The following is a 20,430-nucleotide window of genomic DNA, read 5'->3' on the forward strand; positions in this document are numbered from 1 at the left end:
GATACTGGATTGATTGTAAACATAGGCTATAAAGAAATAATTCCAAATAAACTTTGAGACTTGTATTTTCAAAGAAATGGTTGGAAGATGAGAATTTTTGAAATTGTGTATTTAAAAAAAAATTGTATATACTGCAAAGAGATCCATAAAATTGCAAAATTTTATTTTAAAAGAATTACCTCCTCACTTGAAGCTTTTAGACAATACAAATGGAGACGTTTCCTAGTGACAGTGACAGTCAAAATTCGAATTTTCATTTATATGTCAGTATTAATTTCCTTGATAGTTGTTGTGGATAGACACACTCATTTGAATGAATCACAAGGCAGAGCGTTTGGTTTAACAATCATTGTCTTGTTGAGACATTCCATCTTAGTTGAAAAGAACAGTTTGATAAAAGCAGTAGAAAAATGTTTCCCTACCCTCATATTTAGATTGCTGTACTAGGAGCCACAACATTTTACCAGTGTGGCCTATCGTGTGACTGTTTCAAATGCAAATGTCAAAGAAGGTGCAATGCGCAAATTGTGCCTTACAGAGTTATCGTTCTTACCGGGCACCTGCCAGGGGGCGTGCTGGAAGGTCTCAGTGAATGAACAGGCGATGACACAATCTACTTGCCTCAACGTTTCAATTCAAAATATGACTGTGAGTCATACTGGAGGATGTTGTTAAGTACTGTGACGTAACGGATACAATCAGTGGTCAGTGTAAGGCTTGAGACAGTCTATAATCAATGACTCTCTAAAACACAGGAAACCGAGGTCTGTATTTCGGATCATTGTTACACCATGTCGCAGGACGCTGAGCAGACGACACCCGTGCAGGGCATTACAAGAAAAATATTTCAATGTGTGGATTTTATTCAAGGCTACTTCGTAGATGCTGCGTTGTTTTGTTTCTTTCTGTCACGGCACATGTCTCTACCATTGTTCCAGGAGTACGTTCAGGACCAAATCCACAAAAAGCATAACCTCAATCTAATAGATATTCAGAAAGGCATGAGTGGGAATGAGACCAGCTCCTGGCACGAGGCCCAGCAGGAGAGTGTGCTTGCCGTACTAGGACTCCAGATTGCAGAGGGTTTACCAGCCATCATCACTGTCCTCATCTTGGGGGCTGTCAGTGACCGCACGGGTAGACGCAAGATCCTGTTATGGCTGCCCTCACTAGGAAGTATTGCACATTCTCTCATATATGTTCTGATTTTATACACTGGGTGGAACCTGGATGGCCTTTTCATGGCATCTGCTCTCAGGGGAATCAGTGGGAGTATGACTGCCTTCTTGGCGGGATCAACGTACTTTGCGATTAACAGCGTTAAACCAAATCAAAGAGCCTCTCGCCTTGCTATCCAAGAGTTTCTGAATGGTGGTGCATATGCGCTTGGAAACATCATGGTTGGATTCTGGGTCAAGTCCAGTGGATTTTTGCAACCATTCTGGTTCACTTTAATCTGTGGGGTGATAGCCTTCTTGATATCCTTCTTCCTGGTCCAGGAATGCCAGCTCAGTGAAGTGGACAGACCGATTCGACACAGAAGGACTGGGAATTGTTGCAAAGATTTGTTTGCTCCAATGGCCAAAATATTCAACTGTTGTAAAAACCGAGGCTTAATTAAAGTATGGATGGCCATTTTAGCATTCCAGACATACGCTGCAGTACATATTGGGCAGGAGAATGTCTTAGTGTTGTATCTTAGTGGACAGCCATATTTATATGCCTGGCGTACAGATGTGACAGGGCCGGGACCATATGTAAAAATTGGCCTGTTCTTGTCAGTCATCATGGCTGTGGCTGCTGCTGCTGTTGCCCTTAGTCCACCCATTTTGAGGAGGTTCTTGACAGAATCAAACATCGCTTTTATTGGATACTTTTCCAAGGCCCTTGGGACCCTCTGGATTGCTGTTGTTCAGAATGAAACAATTTTATATTTTGGTAAGTCCCTAAAAATAACAAACAAAAATAAATTTATATTTTTAGTGCTCACTAGTGCTGAAGACGAAATGCAGATTTAACAACTGTCAATGCAGTATTTCGATATGAAACTATTATCTTGTGTTGACGCAGTTGTGTTGGGGTAGCTTAGTGGTTGAAGCATTCTCCGTTCACGCCGAAGGCTTGAGTAAAATCCCAACATTTACACAATGTGTGAAGCCCATTTGTTTGTCTTGTACAACCAAGAATAGTGAAATAAACCTACTGGCAAACAAGGATAAGTTGGACTGGTGTAGAGAACATGTTTAGGAGAGGTAGGTGGTGCATGGCAACAAGTAAACCCATTTGGTTCGTGAACGGTAGAGCAGATGTAGACTAGTGCATGTGCAGTGGGTGACAATGAAATTGATTTCTTGTGTAACTGCACATGAATTGCTCATAAATCTCATATGGTTGCACACAACCTGGAGCTCCTTCGCTCAGTCACAATGGCAAGCGACAGTGGGCACCTCTCATATGTGATGATATGGTCAGTTGTCAGATCGGTGCTCAACTTATCCTTGTTTGCCAGTAAATGTGCCCCCAAATAAGTACAGTGTATGAAGTGTCCCTCTCTTGATATTGTTGGTCTGCTGCTATTTTAGTATAGAACCTGGCTCACTCACTAAGCAAACTCTCTACATAATGCCGTAGACATGGAGTAGCAAGGTGAGAACAAGTCTGGCTTGAAGTCCATCATAAGAAATTAACTGACCCAGTTGTCTTAGGGCTCACAAAAGATAGAGCAGCTAGGTAGATGTTAATAATGTTTTTAGTGTATGGTCCCATTATCAAGACAACTAATGTGGCAAACATAATGCTGTACCCTGTCACTCCCTATAATGGTTCATTTTCTAGGAAAGAGTTTCTTCCATTCCCCCATGCATGCTTTCTTCTAGAGATTAACAGAGATATTTTGTACTTAGTCTGGGGGATTTTAGTTATTTTTGCTAGTCTCTGGAAAGTGCTGTGTTATGTTTGGTGATTTCTTGTATATGTTCAATTTATAAATATTATTTATTAGCATCTACAATGTTTGTCTGACTGGAGCAGTGCACACAAGTCATTGCACAGGGGACAGACATATGTCAGCTTATGCACAGTAGAAGGATTTCACAAAACTAAATCCCTACGTCAGTGAATGGAGCCCTCACTGATGCAGTTGACAGGTGTGGCTATACAAGTTTCATTGCAACAGGGAAGCAAATTTCAATGGAAGTAGTTAATAGTTTTTAAAAAATTAGGTCTAAGGGTGTTTTGAAAGGTACACTCAGGCAGTGAAAATGATGACAATTTTCAATAGATCTTTGGCGTATGGTTTTGTGTGTACTTAGCTGCACTTGTGAGGCCCTTTTGAGGAGCTATTATCTTTACAGTCTTATTTGCCATCATACATCAAGTCAGGGCACAGTGGCCAGATGGACAATCTCATACTGTATACAGAAATAACTGAATGTGTTCATGTAACCTGTGACCAGGTGTGGACTGTTTCTCAGACCTTGTGTCACCAAGAGATATGTCTATTCATTGCATGGGGCAAGACACAGGTCAGAGGTCAGAAACATTTTGGAGTTTGTCAATCCTCTTTATGTGGAAGATTTTTTCTTCTTTTTGTTTTATTATGACTGTGATTACATAAATATGAGTCACTGTTGACAAGTTGTGTATGTCATGGTTAATATTTGTTGAAGCTATCGTCGTTAAACTTTTAAATATAGCTTAACATCATGAGACTTCCTTCTGATAACATTATGTGGATGTACATAATCAGTAGAGTTTTGTTAAGATCATTCACAGACATACAGGAAAATTCATGAACAAGACTCTTTTCACATTTTAAGGTGAGAACGTTAGAAACTGTGCTAAGACAGTAGGCATTAAATATTCTGTGGTGAAGTAGTTAATTTCATGGCAAGGCCTGGTATACAGTACGGTACACAACAGAATGAAGGCAACATATCAGCAAAAGTGCCTTAATTTCTAACCATAGTTTGACTATTTGGTCTTTTCAAACAGTACTCTGACGAGTGTAAATTAGAATGGCTTCCATGGCTGAAGCTATATTGTAAAGGGGAGATTCCAGTACTTCAGGTAGGGGTTGAGTTCTTGCATTTTCTTCCTGATAAATTTGAAATGGATTTGATTGTAAGCCAACAAACCATCCACATCAGCAACAGTTGAAATGTAGTTGAAATGGGTCCGTGTAAATAGAATATTAAAACAGGAATGGCTGGTGAAGTTTGCAACTCCCAGATTAATGCTAAGCGATACTGTTACACCCAGCAGTTGTCAGCATGATCGTACTTCGCAGCTGGTGGTTTAAATTTCACACAGGAAACTCATTGCTATACATTGTCACATAGATTTACCAGATCAAGAAGGTTTTATTAAACTGTTGAATGTTATCAGCTCACTATGATACTGGATTGATTGTAAACATAGGCTATAAAGAAATAATTCCAAATAAACTTTGAGACTTGTATTTTCAAAGAAATGGTTGGAAGATGAGAATTTTTGAAATTGTGTATTTAAAAAAAAAATTGTATATACTGCAAAGAGATCCATAAAATTGCAAAATTTTATTTTAAAAGGATTACTTCCTCACTTGAAGCTTTTAGACAATACAAATGGAGACGTTTCCTAGTGACAGTGAGAGTCAAAATTCGAATTTTCATTTATATGTCAGTATTAATTTCCTTGATAGTTGTTGTGGATAGACACACTCATTTGAATGAATCACAAGGCAGAGCGTTTGGTTTAACAATCATTGTCTTGTTGAGACATTCCATCTTAGTTGAAAAGAACAGTTTGATAAAAGCAGTAGAAAAATGTTTCCCTACCCTCATATTTAGATTGCTGTACTAGGAGCCACAACATTTTACCAGTGTGGCCTATCATGTGACTGTTTCAGTGTGAAGTGATAATTACATCAGGAATTATCTGAAACAGGTTCTGCAGACCTGAGAAGCAATATTCAAGTGCTCTTTGTTGAGTGCTAGTATTTTCAACCATAATTGTTTGATGAAGCTGTAACCATTTAAAGAAAACAGCAAAGTATATTTACCCTGCAGGTGGCCGTGTGGGATGTCCATGATATGTTCAAGTTTGAAGTATTTCTTTTGTGAAGCATACCATCCTTGCCTTTCCGTCTGCATGTTTGCTAAACTGAAGTGAGCATTCCATGCATATCTGCCGTGTAAACCAGGGACTTGTCATCAGTTTCTTTGTGTACCTGCTGGCAGCAAAATGCAGTGCCACAACAGATGACCGTGCCGTCATTAGTGATTGTTTCAAAGCTAAAATGTTTGACTTTGATAATTCATTAGTAAGTGTTTAGGGGTATTTTCCAGATATTTAAATAAGGTGTCGTTAACATGAAAATGAAGGAAGTTTGGATCTCACCAGGTTATTGTCTGATGAGTGTTGAAAGAAAGGAAAAGGCACATCTCAGCCAATAGTAACTGCCACATGTATTGTAATGTTACATGGTGAAGTATTGCTCACTTCCGTCCATCACTAGTGAACTGATGTGTGAGTTGTATGGAAGAGTGTGGCAACATTAATAAACAAACGTTACCATATTTATGAACAAAATATAATGTTGCAAGTGGTGTTGGTGATGTTGATTATCCAAATCACATGTCAATAAAAACCTTTCTTTGAAAGCTTCCTTCATGGTGATAGTAATTAGGGTACTTTTTCCTCATCGCACTCGTCAGACACATGAATATTACAGACAGTTTAATGATTAAACATTGCCAAGGTGATAACTTGGGCTTAATGTGCCCCTGCTTGGAAGCTAGAGAGAAGGGATGTTCAGGAATCCATTTGTCAATTCGTCAATTAATCAGGGAGCACAACAAAAGGATGGTGGATCTGGAGTTAATGCATACTTCACATGTTTTTGCCCATGTGGATTGCCTTTGTCATTTTTAGTCTCTTGGTCCGTACATCTAATGTAGGTCACTCACTTTCTCAACAAAAATGCTGTTAGTCACTCACAAACATCTTGATTTCAGTTGTGCTTCACTCACTCTTTTGCTGTCCTTGACCTGTATCATAGGTCGCTTGCTTGCTCATCCACTCAGTCACCATGTCATTGTGTCCTTGACCTTTATTATAGGTGGCTTGCTTGCTTGCCCATTCACATTGTCTCCTCAATCTATGTTGTTTGTCACTCACTGGCTGTCCAAGGCATTGTGTCCTTGACCCATATGGTATGTCAGTCACTCACTCACTAAAGGATTTTTCTCAATATTTCAGCCATTCTGCTGTTGGCATTTGAACTTCTGCCATTCCCCATGATGAGGTCAGTCGTGTCAAGAGGGATTTCCCCATCAGAACAAGGTGAGATTCTCCCCTGAATGTAAAATAGTCATGTGACTAATTGGAAAACTGACAGCCATTATATGGTCCTAAAACGTTGTTAGACATGTAAAGACAATCAAAAGATAACTGTTCTAAAGACCCTCCGCAGGCTGTGAAATCGTTAATGAAAGGTTGACATGCCATGCCATGTCTTTTGAAAAGTTTTTGTGTTTTGATATGCTAGATGGTATGAAAATTACAATGTTGGACCTGCAAATTTTCTTAAGCCACATGAGTTTTCTCTGTAGCACTGTGAGGCAGAGCTTCAGATAATTTTTCAAACAATTGGGTATTTACTCCCGTGTCTGTTTATGCATGAGTAATTGCATTTTTTGAGGAGTAACTAGCATTTTGCATACACCCACTAGTTTCAAGAATTGAGTACTTATACGCATAGTGTTTTTTCATTTATTACTGGGTTATTAACACTTCTAAATATGGAAATATAAAAGCTTCTCAACATACCTAAGTTTTAGTAATTCTTATATTCCCAAATATGGTTTGCAGCCAGTTTTGAACCCGCAACATGGAAGTCACGTGACTAGTACAGTCAACTCCAGACAGTGGCTACGGCTATGACAGTATATGTATATGTAGGCATGACTAAACATTTGCTAACGCTGTTGTAGAGTTCGGGCTCCACGATTATTTATCATATGCGAGCTTATTTAGTTCATTGAGTAAAGTACGCAAGGTATTATAGACCTATTGGGTTTTAAGTAATTCTTATGCAGTTTTTGTACTCCCAGATTTGTAATTGATTGAGTAAATGTGACTTTTATTGAGTAAGTATGTGCCTTATCTGGAGCTCTGGTGAGGTGAAAGCTAAAGATCAAGGTTATCTCCCCCTACCATAGCACTAGAATATTGCTGAGTGGGGTTAAAAACAACATTCAAACAAATCGTGGTTTTCCAGCTCTTACATCTGAATAGGCCTTCACCAGACTGTCACTTGATATAGGGAGTACAGTAAGATGGTTACTGAGGCCATTTCATCTCCCCACCTTTCTCACTTGTCTGTCACACCTTCCAACTGAGGTTGGAAAGTGGAGTAAGGCGGTTACATAGGCCATGTCATCCCCCAACTCACCTGTCAGTCACACCTGCCAACAGGGGTTGGGAAGTAGAGAAGGCAGTTACATAGGCCATGTCATCCCTACAACTCACCTGTCTGTCACACCTGCCAACAGGGGTAGGGGAGTGGAGTAAGACGGTTACTGAGGCCATGTCATCCCCACAACTCACCGGTCTGTCACACCTGCCAACAGGGGTTGGGAAGTAGAGAAGGCGGTTACATAGGCCATGTCATCTCCCAACTCACTTGTCTGTCACACCTGCCAACTGGGGTAGGGGAGTGGAGTAAGATGGTTACTGAGGCCATGTCATCCCCACAACTCACCTGTCTGTCACACCTGATAACAGGGGTAGGGAAGTAGAGAAGGCGCTTACAGAGGCTGTGTCATCCCTACAACTCACCTGTCTGTCACACCTGCCAACAGGAGTTGGGAAATAGAGAAGGCGGTTACATAGGCCATGTCATCCCTACAACTCTCCTGTCTGTCACACCTGCCAACAGGGGATGGGGAGTGGAGTAGGCGGTTACAGAGGCCATGTCATCCCCCAGCTGAGGTTGGGAAGTGGAGTAAGGCATTTACTGAGGCCACAGACATTTGAAGGTCGGGATAGAAGAGGCTTTCAGCAGCCCATGCTTGCCATAAAGACGACAATGCTTGTTGTAAGAGTTGACTAACAGTTTCAGGTGGACAGGCTCGCTGACGTAATTGACACGTCATCAGTGCCCAGTTGGACCAGACTCGATTATTTACAGACCACCACCGTATAGCTGGAATGTTGCTGAGAGTGGCGTAAAACTCATTCTCTCACAATTGAGGCCATGTCATTTCCCCCAAAACTTGGTAGAGGGTGGTCACTGAGGTAAAGCTATCCCCATGACTTAACTGTCTGTCAAACAGTAGTTGACTAGGACACAACACAGTAATCAGGATATTTGACTTTGTTGTCTGTAACAGTCTGGAGCAGGATGTAACCAGCTGTTCCATATGTGCACTCACGTGTCACATCGTTACCACAGTGACTATACAGTCTCTACCCTCCTACACTGTGTGCCTGATATCATTGTTACACAGGTAACCTGATTCAGGTGAACGTGGGGAAGGTGAAGGAAGACAATGGGATGCCTCTCACTAGACCGCTCCTAATTCGATGACACAAACACCCTGGTTCTTAGGTCATCATTACATAGTTGTGATTGTTGGTGCATATAAAAGATTAACCTCAAATAGTGCTGACATATTGAGCATCATGTATTGAGGTGGGGATAGGGTACTGTAGTTAGGGGATTGGGGGAAGAGTGGGGGAGGGAGAGAGAGGCGAGGTCGTGATGATCTCTATGACACTGGCTGTTTGCTGCAGTGAACATCAACGTTGTCATATGTTACCGTAGTGCTCAGTCTATTACACATAGATTTATCTCAATCAGCTCCAAGCCAGCAACAAGTTTTCATAACATGTTATGTCCCGTTTCAGGTTGTCATAACTTCTGACAAATGTGTTGAAGCTCTTGTATGTCTTTATTGTTTGTCACTGATGTATTGAATTTGGTGTTGCAATTCTTCAGATTGGAACATGTATGAAGAGGTCACAAATAGTTCCGATTTTTCCAGCAATGTTTTTTCCTAATATAGCTGATTTTTGTAAGAGAAAATCAACATATTCAGCACATTTTATCATGTTTTTCTTGAGACGTTTGGATTAATAAGACTGACTTCTGTTGCAGGGTCACTGTTTGCTGTGATGCATTGTGGGGAAAGCATAATCTACTTCCTTGCTCCCTTCACATTCACTGCGATCTATGCTTCCTCCCTGCACTACTTCGGTGGCTTTGTCTTCATCATTTCCATCATCCTACTCTTTTTGCCAACTGGATTCACTGTGTAAGTATTTTACGGTTGACACTTGTCAAGATTTACTTCCTGACCCTACCCAGGTACCTGACCCTACCAGGTACTTCACACTGTCATTAATTAAAGAACTTTATTCAAGCCTCAATTACCTTGATAAACTGACCCTCAAGGAGCAAGTATATGGCAATTGTAAATGCAAAACCCAGAACTATAAAAAATGTAGTTTATTCAAAGAAGCCAGATCATACTGTAGTGGATATAGCTATGGTTGAATGATATTAATAAATGATATTATTTTCAAGATGGTGTTGTATGTTCTTCAGGTCATCACATCAGTCTCAATAACCCAGCACATGGTCAACATCTGCTGTAACCTCCGCATGTTCTCTATTCGCTCACATCTCATTTCGCCCACAGCCTTGAAACAACATGTTATGGTCTGTTGGCCAGTGATAACATTACTATCAGCATGTGTCGTCCCCGTGATTTGAAAGTGGACTCTCCCACTTCAAAGTCAGTTTGCTTCTACGAAGTTTGTTTTCCTATATCATTCATTCATTCATTCATTCATTCATTCATTCATTCATTCATTCATTCATTCATTCATTATCATTTTTGCATTTAGATACAAACATACATATGAGTTTTAACACAATGATTCCAGTCTTACATGCAGTCTAATACATTTTAAAACATTTTCACACACTATCTGAGCTGTTTGAAAGTTATTAGTTGAAGTCCATTCTTAATCTAGCTTGATAGGGTGTTCAGCCGCGTCAAGGAACTGGAACGCTGTTCTCCTTTCCAGTAGCTAGCTGATGACGAAGTCTGTCCAGATGGCTGTCCAGGTTTCTGTAGACTCTGGATCTGGGGTGGACAGCTGTGCCATGTTCGATCTGTCTCCTGGCCAGTCTGTTTGGTTTCTCGAGTTTCTTCAGGGCGCTCACAAATTCATAAATGTTGGGGTGATGTTTATAAACAATCTTCTTGAATCCATTGTGGACTCCCTCCAAATGAGTGTTGGTTCTGGGGCCAGTGTTTCCTTGTTGATTCCAAATGCGAGGTGGGAATTGTGCATGATAATCTACCCAAGTACACGTCATGTAGTCATTGAACTGATGGATACCATCAACATCTTGGACCACATCCACTGAGAGGAAGGGAAGAGAGGCAGCTTGTGGCACATGGAAGTTGAAGGCGGGGTTGTGCTTGGAAGTAAGGAAAAGGCAACCGGATACATCGTCCATTCACTAAACAGTGCAAAATAAACTTTTTCTAAGCATGAATTTAAGTTGAATTGTATTTTATTTTTTTACTATTTTTGATTGTTAGAAGTTTAAAAATACCTGTGAGGTCACCGTCAGCACGGGTCAGTGGCACCGGTGGTAAAACCTTAGCACATTGATGGTAGAGGCCAGATCGAATACTGTAGGAGGAAGCAGCAGTGGCAGCACCATCTTCGTCTAGGTGCTGCATTTCTTTATTGTAGATTTGTTGAATGGGCTTTACCTCTTCTTGGACTCGTTGCTTAAGTCTAGTGAGAAGTTTGCTCTCTTCTTCATTCACTAGAAGAGGGTGGTTGTGTTCTGATAGGGTATATATATGGTCCCCGATCGTGCTACATCTACCCTTACACTTATCTGTGATACACTTCCAGTGAGTGGCTTGTCTGACAACATGGAGTCGGTAGTCATGACCATCATGTAGTACCTGTCTTCCTCCTCTCCGAGACAAAATGAAATCTGCTTTCTGTAGGTTAGCCATTGTAACTATCGATACTTCCCAAACTACCATTTTATAGGGTTACAGTGAGTTACAGAAATGAAAGCAGAGAAGTTAGCTGTGAGTATTAGATAATTGAATCATATCTACTCTCCATTTTATTTTTACTAAGTTGTAATTTCCTTTAGATGGTCACTAAATTTCCTACTCCATTTAAGACCCCTATAACAACACTAAAACAAGATCACTTTGTCCACTATCTCAGATATGTGGGCGATTAATGACTAATCCCACCCTTGTCAAGCCATCTCATTATGAGAGGAAGGGTGCACTGTCTTCCATTGTTTTTGTGGGCCAATTGAGATGTGGGCGAATGGAGACTAAACTGTAACCTTAGCCGACAGTAATACCGTCCCTTACTCTATTTCTCTCCTCCTATATCGGATGTTGAATTTGACATTGTTCCATTGCATCAATGTTTTAGTGGTGTTCTCATTAATTGATTGAACATTGGTTGCAGTGACAAGACAACCAAGACTTAGATCACATTTTCTCGTAATCAGACACAACTGACTTTGGAACTACTGCCTTAGTCTTTCAAACATTTGACCATGGAAGTTGCCATGGTCAGAAAACTTATTCTTAGAAAACTCACTTCACTAACTGAAAGTCATGAGTGAATATATGTTGAAAATTACATTGAAAGTTATCTTACATCATTTTCTGATTGGCTAAGCACTCTTCTATTATTTTCAGTGTACCCCACCTTACGTGAGGTACATTCAGTGTACCCTGCTGTCAGTGGCAACTGTTTCGGTAGTACTTCTTTATCTTGAATAACGTTGAATAATGCATGATGCATGGATACCAATGTTTTGTGAATGCAAATCAATGGAAGGGAGATAGCTCTAAATTTGTTCTTGTGTCGTGTTCAAAATCTAGCGATGTCTATTAAAAGATTTGTCCCGCATTCCAATGAATTAATTTTAACAAAACATTCAAAAATACTTCTTGTGAATGTTATGAAGGGGAATTACACCATGGCGACTTTGCTGAGACAATATCTGCGTAAAAAACAGCCAGATGCAAGATTTGAATTGTTTGATTCACACAGTTTGGTTGAAGAGTACGATGTAATACCTTTGCTTCAAACAGTTCAAAATAACATTGAGGTGTTCTGTAAGAAAAATACGTTGTTCATTGGTCCCTTGGAGCTTATGGGTTGATGTACGCTTGATGTTTGTTTATGTTCACATCATCCTTCGGGCTCAGGAAAAATAACCACACATCCAGGGTACACCAGCCCATGTGCCCTTCATGACCAGTGAACAAATTGTACAATAGTAGAGCGCTTAGCCAATCAGAAAATACCTTTGATGTGTGTGGTAAGGTAAAATATATTGTGTGTCTTCAGAGCTCTTCGATATCTAGAAAGGAAGGAGCCTCAGGGATATGAGCCAATGGATGGAGCCGATTTGCAGCCCGAGGATGAAGCAACTACGACACCCAACGAATCTGAAACGGTCCGACTAGCACAGGAACCAATAAGCTTCATTCAGCTTAGTCAAGATGCATAATGAGCCAGCACGCTGACATCCCATGCAAGTGGAATTTGTTACCTTTAGCCTGTGATTGCTCACAGAGATCTGCCAGATTGACTGTATGCTGGGCAGTTTGTGGATATTAAGGTTTTGTGTGGTTTTGTCACATCTGATGTGTTAGGACATCATCAGGGGGAGTTGGACACTGTATTGTTCTTCTTTTGCTCAAAAGTGATATTAGAAGTCAGGTCTGCACAATTGTCAGCTGATTTGGTTGATGTTTTCTTCTTACTTATCAACAGTGCTTATATTAGCTCATTACTTTATACAACTTGTAGAAGAATCACAAGAGTTGTGTGTGATCTGTGGCAACAATCAAGAAACAGAAAAGATAAGAAAACAGCACCTTCGTATCATAAGAAAAGAGAGTTTAGTTTTGGGGTTTTTTTTGGGTTTTTTTGAGTGAGTGAGAGACAGGTGCTTGGTGTGTCTTCAGAGCTTTGTTGTAGCTGTTTCTATGTTGCATGCAGTGCGTGTCTTCAGGATATCAAGGTACATGCTGACTTCAAATGGCTTTGAATTTTAAGGTTCCAACTGACTGATCATGTGAAACCTTGAAAAGTTCCTAGTATCTATCAGCAAAACTCTTCAGATATATGTGGCAAACCCCAATGTGGTGCCTTTTGTTATATACAGGTTTTTGTGATTTATCATTTTCTTGGTTTCCATGGAAATGTTTCGGACTTTGTCTCAAAATGGAGGGATGGGCTTCGTTTCCAGAGCACAGCTAGAAAACTATTTAATATCTTACAGAAAAACTTGACAGATATTAGAGGCAGACCACAAAGTGGTGCCTTTTTCTATTTACAATGTTTGGCATTTTTATTTTTACTGGTTTCCATTGAAACAATTCTGACTTAGTCTCAAAATGGAGGGATAGGCTTCGTTTCCAGAGCACAACTCAAAAACCATTTCATATCTTTTAACAGATCTTGGCAGATATATGAGACAGATCTTGAAGTGGTGCCTTTTTGCTGTTTACAGATATATGGCATTTATATTTTTCATGATTTCCATGGAAATGATTCAGACTTAATCTAAGAAAGCATGAAGTAACTGTCAGATGATTTGTCCTTTCAAATATGTCGGGGCCGGGGGGATATGTCATCTTCTGTTGACTCTTGTTAATAAAAGTAATAAAGTTCAAGACTTTACATTTGGTAGTTATGACAAGAAATCTTGTTGGAAATTTTGTGATGTTTATACTGTTTTTTAGGTGTTGCAACTCATGTATGATATGCTGGGTTTCTGGACATACTTTACAGGCAGAGTCTAAAAACTGTCAAAACTGTTCCAGGGGAAGTAAATTTTAGTGTTGTATATCTGTTTGAGCCTTGACTCAATGTATTGTTTTCCAGGTGCAGTGTGAGTAATGACTGTTTCCAAGGTAGAGTAAGTGTGCGGCTGTAGTTGCTTAGGTCAGTCATTGCTGGTATTGTTGATCCACTTCACTCTGAAAAGTGAAAATAACTCTGAAAAGAGATAGTAGGCTGTGTTGATGAAATGTTATCCATTCCCACCAAACTTGATTTCTTTGACCACTTTAAGTACTTCCACATGCTATATTTTTTCAGGAAATGTGCAGTAAAACGTACAAGATAAATCGCTTGCCATCTCACTTCATATGGACTGTTAGTTTGTTGTGGCCTTATATTTCAGTGACAGAAATTACAATGAAGTCAGCATTATACACCAAGTGACACAGGCTATGTATGGGACAACTCGGTTAGTCAGTCAGGGATTTAAAAGTGAATTCTTCATGCAGCCCCACAGAATATGTTGTCTCCTGCTTGACTCCAGTTGAAACAATACACAGCATGTGGTTTCATGGACCTTCCATTACAAAGTTTGGTTTCAGCTCTTACTACCAACCACTTGCATGTTTTTATTGTCTACAGAGAGAGATATTTTTACACCATGTTGTTATATATGTGTGTTATGAATTTGCATTTGCTTTGTCTGATATTGTCATTCCACTTCAACGAAAAGTGACGCTGTAGTCTTGGTAACCTGAATGTGGTGCCTAAGACTGAGAATGCCTACAGCACTAGGCTATGTTAGGGATGTGGCCTTGCAGGTGATGCCTGTTTGTTTGGAAGTCACGTACCAGAATATATATGTTACCAGGCCTATTTGAATCTCGAACACTTAATCTGTGATTTAGTTGATTGGTTGCACTTGCAGTACTGCAGCTATATGGCAACAGTTTCTGCATAATCGAGTCTAAATCAGACTATTCAGTGATCAGCAGCATAAGCATCGCTGTACACAGTTGGGTTACAATGACAGGTTGTCAACCAAGTCAGTGTTCCTGACCATCCGATCTCGTTAGTTGCCACTTACAAAGATGGGTTGCTCAAAGCTAATCATTGGGAAGAAGACATATTTTCCATAAGGATAGCAGTAATGATAATTACAAAGTTTGTTGGTGCTTTTCTGCTGCAGCAGTATTCCAGCTGTACATACTTGATGGAATGTAGAGTAAACAATCTACTTATTAACTTTAGGAGCATCGAACTAGGCAATTTTGATCCAATGACAGGCATCAGGCAAGTTATCAAATCTGACCATCCAATTCTATTAGTTTCCTCTTATGACAAGTATTGGTTTTGGGAGACCTGTTCTATCCCAGGTCCTCCCAGTGGACTTGATGTGGTATTTACGCAATGCTGTAAGTTTAGCATGCTAGGAAAAACCAAGTGAATGAGAATTAACCCATAGTGTTTATCCAGCTGACACAGGTGGAAATATTGGCCAAGGTCAAGGTGAGAGGAACTATACTATGCGGTGGTGTAAATGAGATCTTTATGTTACCTTGTTTAACTGTTGAACCACAGTATCACGGTTATCAACTATTCAGCTGGTCTGCAAGAACATACTTTCCCATTGTAACATATTTGTTTGGTTTATTGTTTAAAAAAAACCACATCTACACAATGATAAAGTTGAAAGTGAGAAAATGTCATGATGAGTGAAATGTTTGTTTAGAATGTCCTAATTATTGCAGCAATGATTGATATAATATATCTATCTACCTATCTATATCTTTAGTCCAATGTTTGCCATAATCTGTAACCACAAAACAGCCAAAAATTACTTGTTTGTGTACATAGTTATCATGTTTTAATCATTTACACAGCCTGATCTCCCACGAAGCCTCTGTGTGCCAAGTAATAGATATCCAGACACTAGGCTGGTCACAGCCCCTCTTACACAGACCAACTTGCCTCCAGTCATGACTGTCACCAGGGGAGCCAGATTCTTAGACCAGAAGTACCAGGAATTGCTGGGCCATGTTCCATCACACTATGATTCAAAGTGTTATTATTGAAAGTATGAGTGAAAATTGACTCAGATCTCTCTGAGATGTTGGTTTGGTATGCAAGTTGTCTAAGCAAACAGGATTTTTCATTCGTGGATTTTCCATGACAGTTACCAGTAGCTCTACATAACCAAAGTTACCAAATCCCAGGAGAAAATTGTAACTGGTTCGGAAGATGATTGTCTGATACGACTGCTTCAAAACTTGTTTGATGTACTCTGTGAAGAAATGGTACTGCATTTATTGCTTACAACTTGGTATTCGTCATGGTATGGTCGTATTTTGAAAGTGATTTTGCCTCGACCTACCTTTAGCATGCAGTACCTGGCAGTGCAGCTAATATTCAGATAGATCAGGGGGCAGATAGCCTGGTTCTAACGGCTGATGTGGGAAATCAGGCTGACAGTGATCATGTGACTCGTTTCAGCAAATATTTAAAGAATGAGTTTATTCTCTACCATTCCACAGTTATATGTGTATACCTTATACAGTGACTATTACAGATCTATTTGTTTAGTACCTTATACATATGTCTGTTCTTTTGTTGTTATGCATTCGGGTTGTTAACTGTGGATGATCTCAGCACTGGTACCACCAGTCTTGTTAGATGGCAGTGTACCATCTTGTCATCTCTCTTCTACACCACACTCAGTGAGCCCAAACAGGGATCAAAGTACATATGACCACATTTCTCACAGTTTCTATATTTAACAAACATTGTTTGTTTTGTTTGCAAATGAGATGTGTAAACTGGAACTTATCGTACAGTTCCTTGGCATCAGTAGATGGATTGTTGTCCAGGCAACATTGCCAATAATGTGTTGGTCACCTCCGGAATTTGAATCACACTTTATATCAATGTGGGTGTTTTTTTCTATCTCTTTGATACATTATGACAAGAGTTATTTCTATATTACTAATTTGTCAATGAGTGGTTTGTTATGTCATGTTTGCATGAAGCTACTGATGACTGTTTATTGTTTATTGTCTAGTACAAGGGGAATTATTGCCCTCTCATCAGTTCGTTGATGATCTTGTCATGCTGTCACATCTAACTGCCAATCAAAAACATCAAGGAAGAAGCATGTCTTGATTTGTGAGCGTTTTCATCAAGTATCCAGAGGTGTTGACTGATAGAATGCTGGGCCAAGTCCTGACTTTCCCCAGCTGTCCGTGTGTAATACCACTACCACAGCTGTCATGGGATCATGAATCTTTCTCTTCCAGTGGTAGGGTAGCCCAGCAGGTTAAGTGTTCATCGTGATGCTGAAGACTGTACCTTAATTCCCAAACATTGGTGCATTGTCTAAAGCCCAGTTTGGTGTCTCCTGTGGATATATTACTGGAATGTTTCCTAAAATGGTGTGAAACCTAAATCAATCAATGTAAATGCAAATAAAGCATTTATGGCAAGTAATCAAATATTTTGGAGTATGACCTGTGTCTTGTCAGCCTCTTCTTAACCCTGTGGCAGTATCTCATGGCTGATGCGAACAAGGCAGGCGTACTACTGTTAAATCAAAACAACTATGGCATTGTCATCTCAGCAGTTCCTTTAGTGAAGCTGTTGACTTTCTATGTCGAGCATCTGATCCTAGCTGAAGAACAGCATAATTTAATCGCCTGTGTTGTCCATATATATAAAATATTTATTTATTGTCACACCTTGTTAGCTTGTATAGCTGTGATGGTTGTTTTTGAATGTTTCAATTTCAGTGCTTCAAACAAATAAGTGATCCCATGGATTGCATTTATGTCAGAATTATTAATGTTGTAACTGTGAGGTTGTTTCACAACACCTGTGATGCAAATGGCAATACATCTCTGGTTGAATGGGGACTCGCAATGCTTGGATGGTCATACAAGCTTGATGCTGTCAGCATGTTTGGACAGCCAGACAAGCCTATTGCTGTCACAGTTCTTGGATGGTGATACCAGCTTGTTGCTGTCAGCATGCTCGGACAGCCATACAAGCTTGTTTCTGTTGGCGTGCTTGGATGGCCACACATGCCTGTTGCTGTCACAGTACTTGGATGTTGATACCAACTTCTTGTTGTCAGCATGCTTGGATGGTCATACAAGCTTGATGCTGTCAGCATGTTTGAACAGCCACACACGCCTGTTGCTGTCACAGTACTTGGATGGTGATACCAGCTTGTTACTGTCACAGTGTGTGGATGGCCATACAAGCTTGTTGCTATCATCATGCTTGAATGGCCACATACGCCTGTTTCTGTCACAGTTCTTCGATGGTGATACCAGCTTGTTGTCACAGTGCTTAGCTGGCCATACAAGCTTGTTACTATCACAGTACTTGGATGGCCATACAAGCTTGTTGCTGTCACAGTACTTGGATGGTGATACCAGCTTGTTGTCACAGTGCTTGGCAGGTGATACATGCTTGTTGCTGTCACAGTGCTTGGCTGGCCATACAAGCCTGTTGTCACGGGGCTTGGATGGTGATACCAGCGTGTTACTGTCACAGTGTGTGGATGACCATACGAGCTTGTTTCTGTCAGCATGCTTGGATGGCCATACAGGTTTGTTGCTGTCAGCATGCTTGGACAGCCATTGAAGCTTATTACTGTCACACCACCACACCATACAGGCTTGTCAGAATCTAGAGCCCAGGCCATTTTGTCTATAGTGTGTGTGTTAGTGTTACATGTCTTGTTTTCAGGTATTCACAGTTCTTTTTACTTTTAATCATGCAGGTGGAAGTCAAGTAGCAGTATATCATAATCAGTACACTTTTTATATGATTTATGCTTTTTATATAAAAATAATGTGACTTTTTGTAACAGTGACAGGGTACATTATCAGTGTTGATGTGTCTTGGAACTTGTATCCATACGTCCATCGGGACTTTGTTGTCATACTCTCACCGCTGAGTGTTGATATGTCCTGAAGTTGTATCCGTACATCCTTCATGGCATTGTCGCCATGTTCTCAAAGCTGATCCCTTCTCATGTCATAACGAATAGTTCGATAATGATGTATGAAAGTTCATTCAGTTTCATTCAGTTACTTAGGGGTCACACAATAACCTTCAGTTTATTGATGTATGTGTGCATCTTTGATATCCACCCTTGTGACTGTGGCCATGTTATCCCAGGCATTGTCAGCAACAAGCCAGACTGAGATTGAAGTGTTGAAGTTAACACATATGTGTTGTTATAGGTCTATCTGTTATAATGGTTTACACTGCCACTCAGCGAATGATGTGGCTATAGTTTGACGGAACTGGCACTTGTATTGAAATGAGGGTGTGGCAGACAAGGACTGGTCATATGATCAGTCGGGGAGAGAGCTACAGGTGCACTAGTCCATGTGATTGTGAATAAAGTCAATGCTGTTGCAACTATACTGTCATAATTTGTTTCTCCATGTTAATGAGTGAATTTAGTTTTAGGCTGCACTCAGCAACATTCCAGCTATATGGCAGCGGTATGTTAACAATTAAATCTAGACCATAAATCTGGTGATCAACAGCATGAGCCTCGTACGCAATTGGAAACCAATGACGAGTCAACCAAGTCAGCGAGCCTGACCCCCCGAAACTGTTAGTGGCTCTTTTTGACAAGCATAGTTGCCTTTTGTGGCAAGCAAGAGTTGCTGAGGTCTCCATGATGATGATGCACGTGGGAGACATGGTGGCTACGAAAATAAGACCTTGATGACTATTTACAGAAACTCGCAGATCTAATTCTTTGAGTCATAGACTTCAAAGAGTATAATCACATAATTTGCCGACCCCACCCCCTTGGCCCCAGACGTCACTCCTGGCCGTCCTGATGTGGGTCGATCAGATGTCGTACCCATTTGATGCACATGTGTCCTCAGATTGTGAATCATATGGTACATGCTTTACGTCCCAAGGATTGTTAATACTATTAATATGATAATTTAACGTGTTTTAAAACACCATCTGCAGTCTTGTCACTGGCTAGGCCCCATGAAATTGTGGTCACATCATTCACCCGTGCAGGGTCGCGTTTTCATCCAGCTTGGTTCTTCACAGTTGGAATGGCCTGAAGTGTCAGGTTACACCATGACGTTTTGGTATTGATATTATTCAGCAAGACGAATTGGTATGCCCTTCTTGCCAGCAGCAACATCTTTACGGTGGTCAGATCCGACCAGTCCAAATCTGCAGGTGATTTTATGGATTTGAACATTCTGTGATACCAGCTTGTGTGTATGAGTGGTTTTACATCCCTATCCTTTTGTTCATTACTAGTGCAGTTCTCCAAGTAAAACCTATTTCATAATTCTAAGGTGGTGTTTAAATCCTGTCAAAAGGCTTTTCTGAGTCTTGAAGTTGATGAGTCAAAAATGAAACATACAGCTGTATGGATTACAACGTCTTGTTTATTACGTTGAGCAACGTTTCGATGCAGATTCTTACGTCGTCATCAAGCTAAATGAGAATACAACCAAATAGGAAGAAGCTTTATATACATGGTATATTGTGACAAAGAGCGGATTAACATTAACAACAGCATGTGATAAAATA

The 20,430-nt window shown here is 40.2% G+C and overlaps 1 protein-coding gene across 1 annotated transcript; it reads left to right on the forward strand.

The window, feature by feature from the left end:
* Nucleotides 1-569: 569 nt before the first annotated feature.
* On the forward strand, nucleotides 570-19,275 carry LOC137294450 (proton-coupled folate transporter-like). The gene is made up of 4 exons (XM_067825470.1): nucleotides 570-1,938; nucleotides 6,241-6,324; nucleotides 9,143-9,299; nucleotides 12,406-19,275. Exons 1-4 carry the CDS (start codon nucleotides 792-794, stop codon nucleotides 12,566-12,568), a joined length of 1,551 nt encoding a protein of 516 aa, XP_067681571.1. The 5' UTR covers nucleotides 570-791; the 3' UTR covers nucleotides 12,569-19,275.
* The last annotated feature ends 1,155 nt before the right edge of the window (nucleotides 19,276-20,430 follow it).

Source organism: Haliotis asinina, chromosome 8 (assembly GCF_037392515.1).
Source record: "Haliotis asinina isolate JCU_RB_2024 chromosome 8, JCU_Hal_asi_v2, whole genome shotgun sequence".
NCBI classification, from domain to species: Eukaryota; Metazoa; Mollusca; class Gastropoda; order Lepetellida; family Haliotidae; genus Haliotis; species Haliotis asinina.

Excerpts from the sequence above, each read along its gene's own strand:
- LOC137294450 (XM_067825470.1), top strand. The coding sequence starts at position 792 with ATGTCGCAGGACGCTGAGCAGACGACACCCGTGCAGGGCATTACAAGA. Across the intron at positions 1,939-6,240 it reads TGAAACAATTTTATATTTTG|CCATTCTGCTGTTGGCATTT; the intron begins GTAAGTCCCTAA and ends TCAATATTTCAG. Across the intron at positions 6,325-9,142 it reads GATTTCCCCATCAGAACAAG|GGTCACTGTTTGCTGTGATG; the intron begins GTGAGATTCTCC and ends CTTCTGTTGCAG.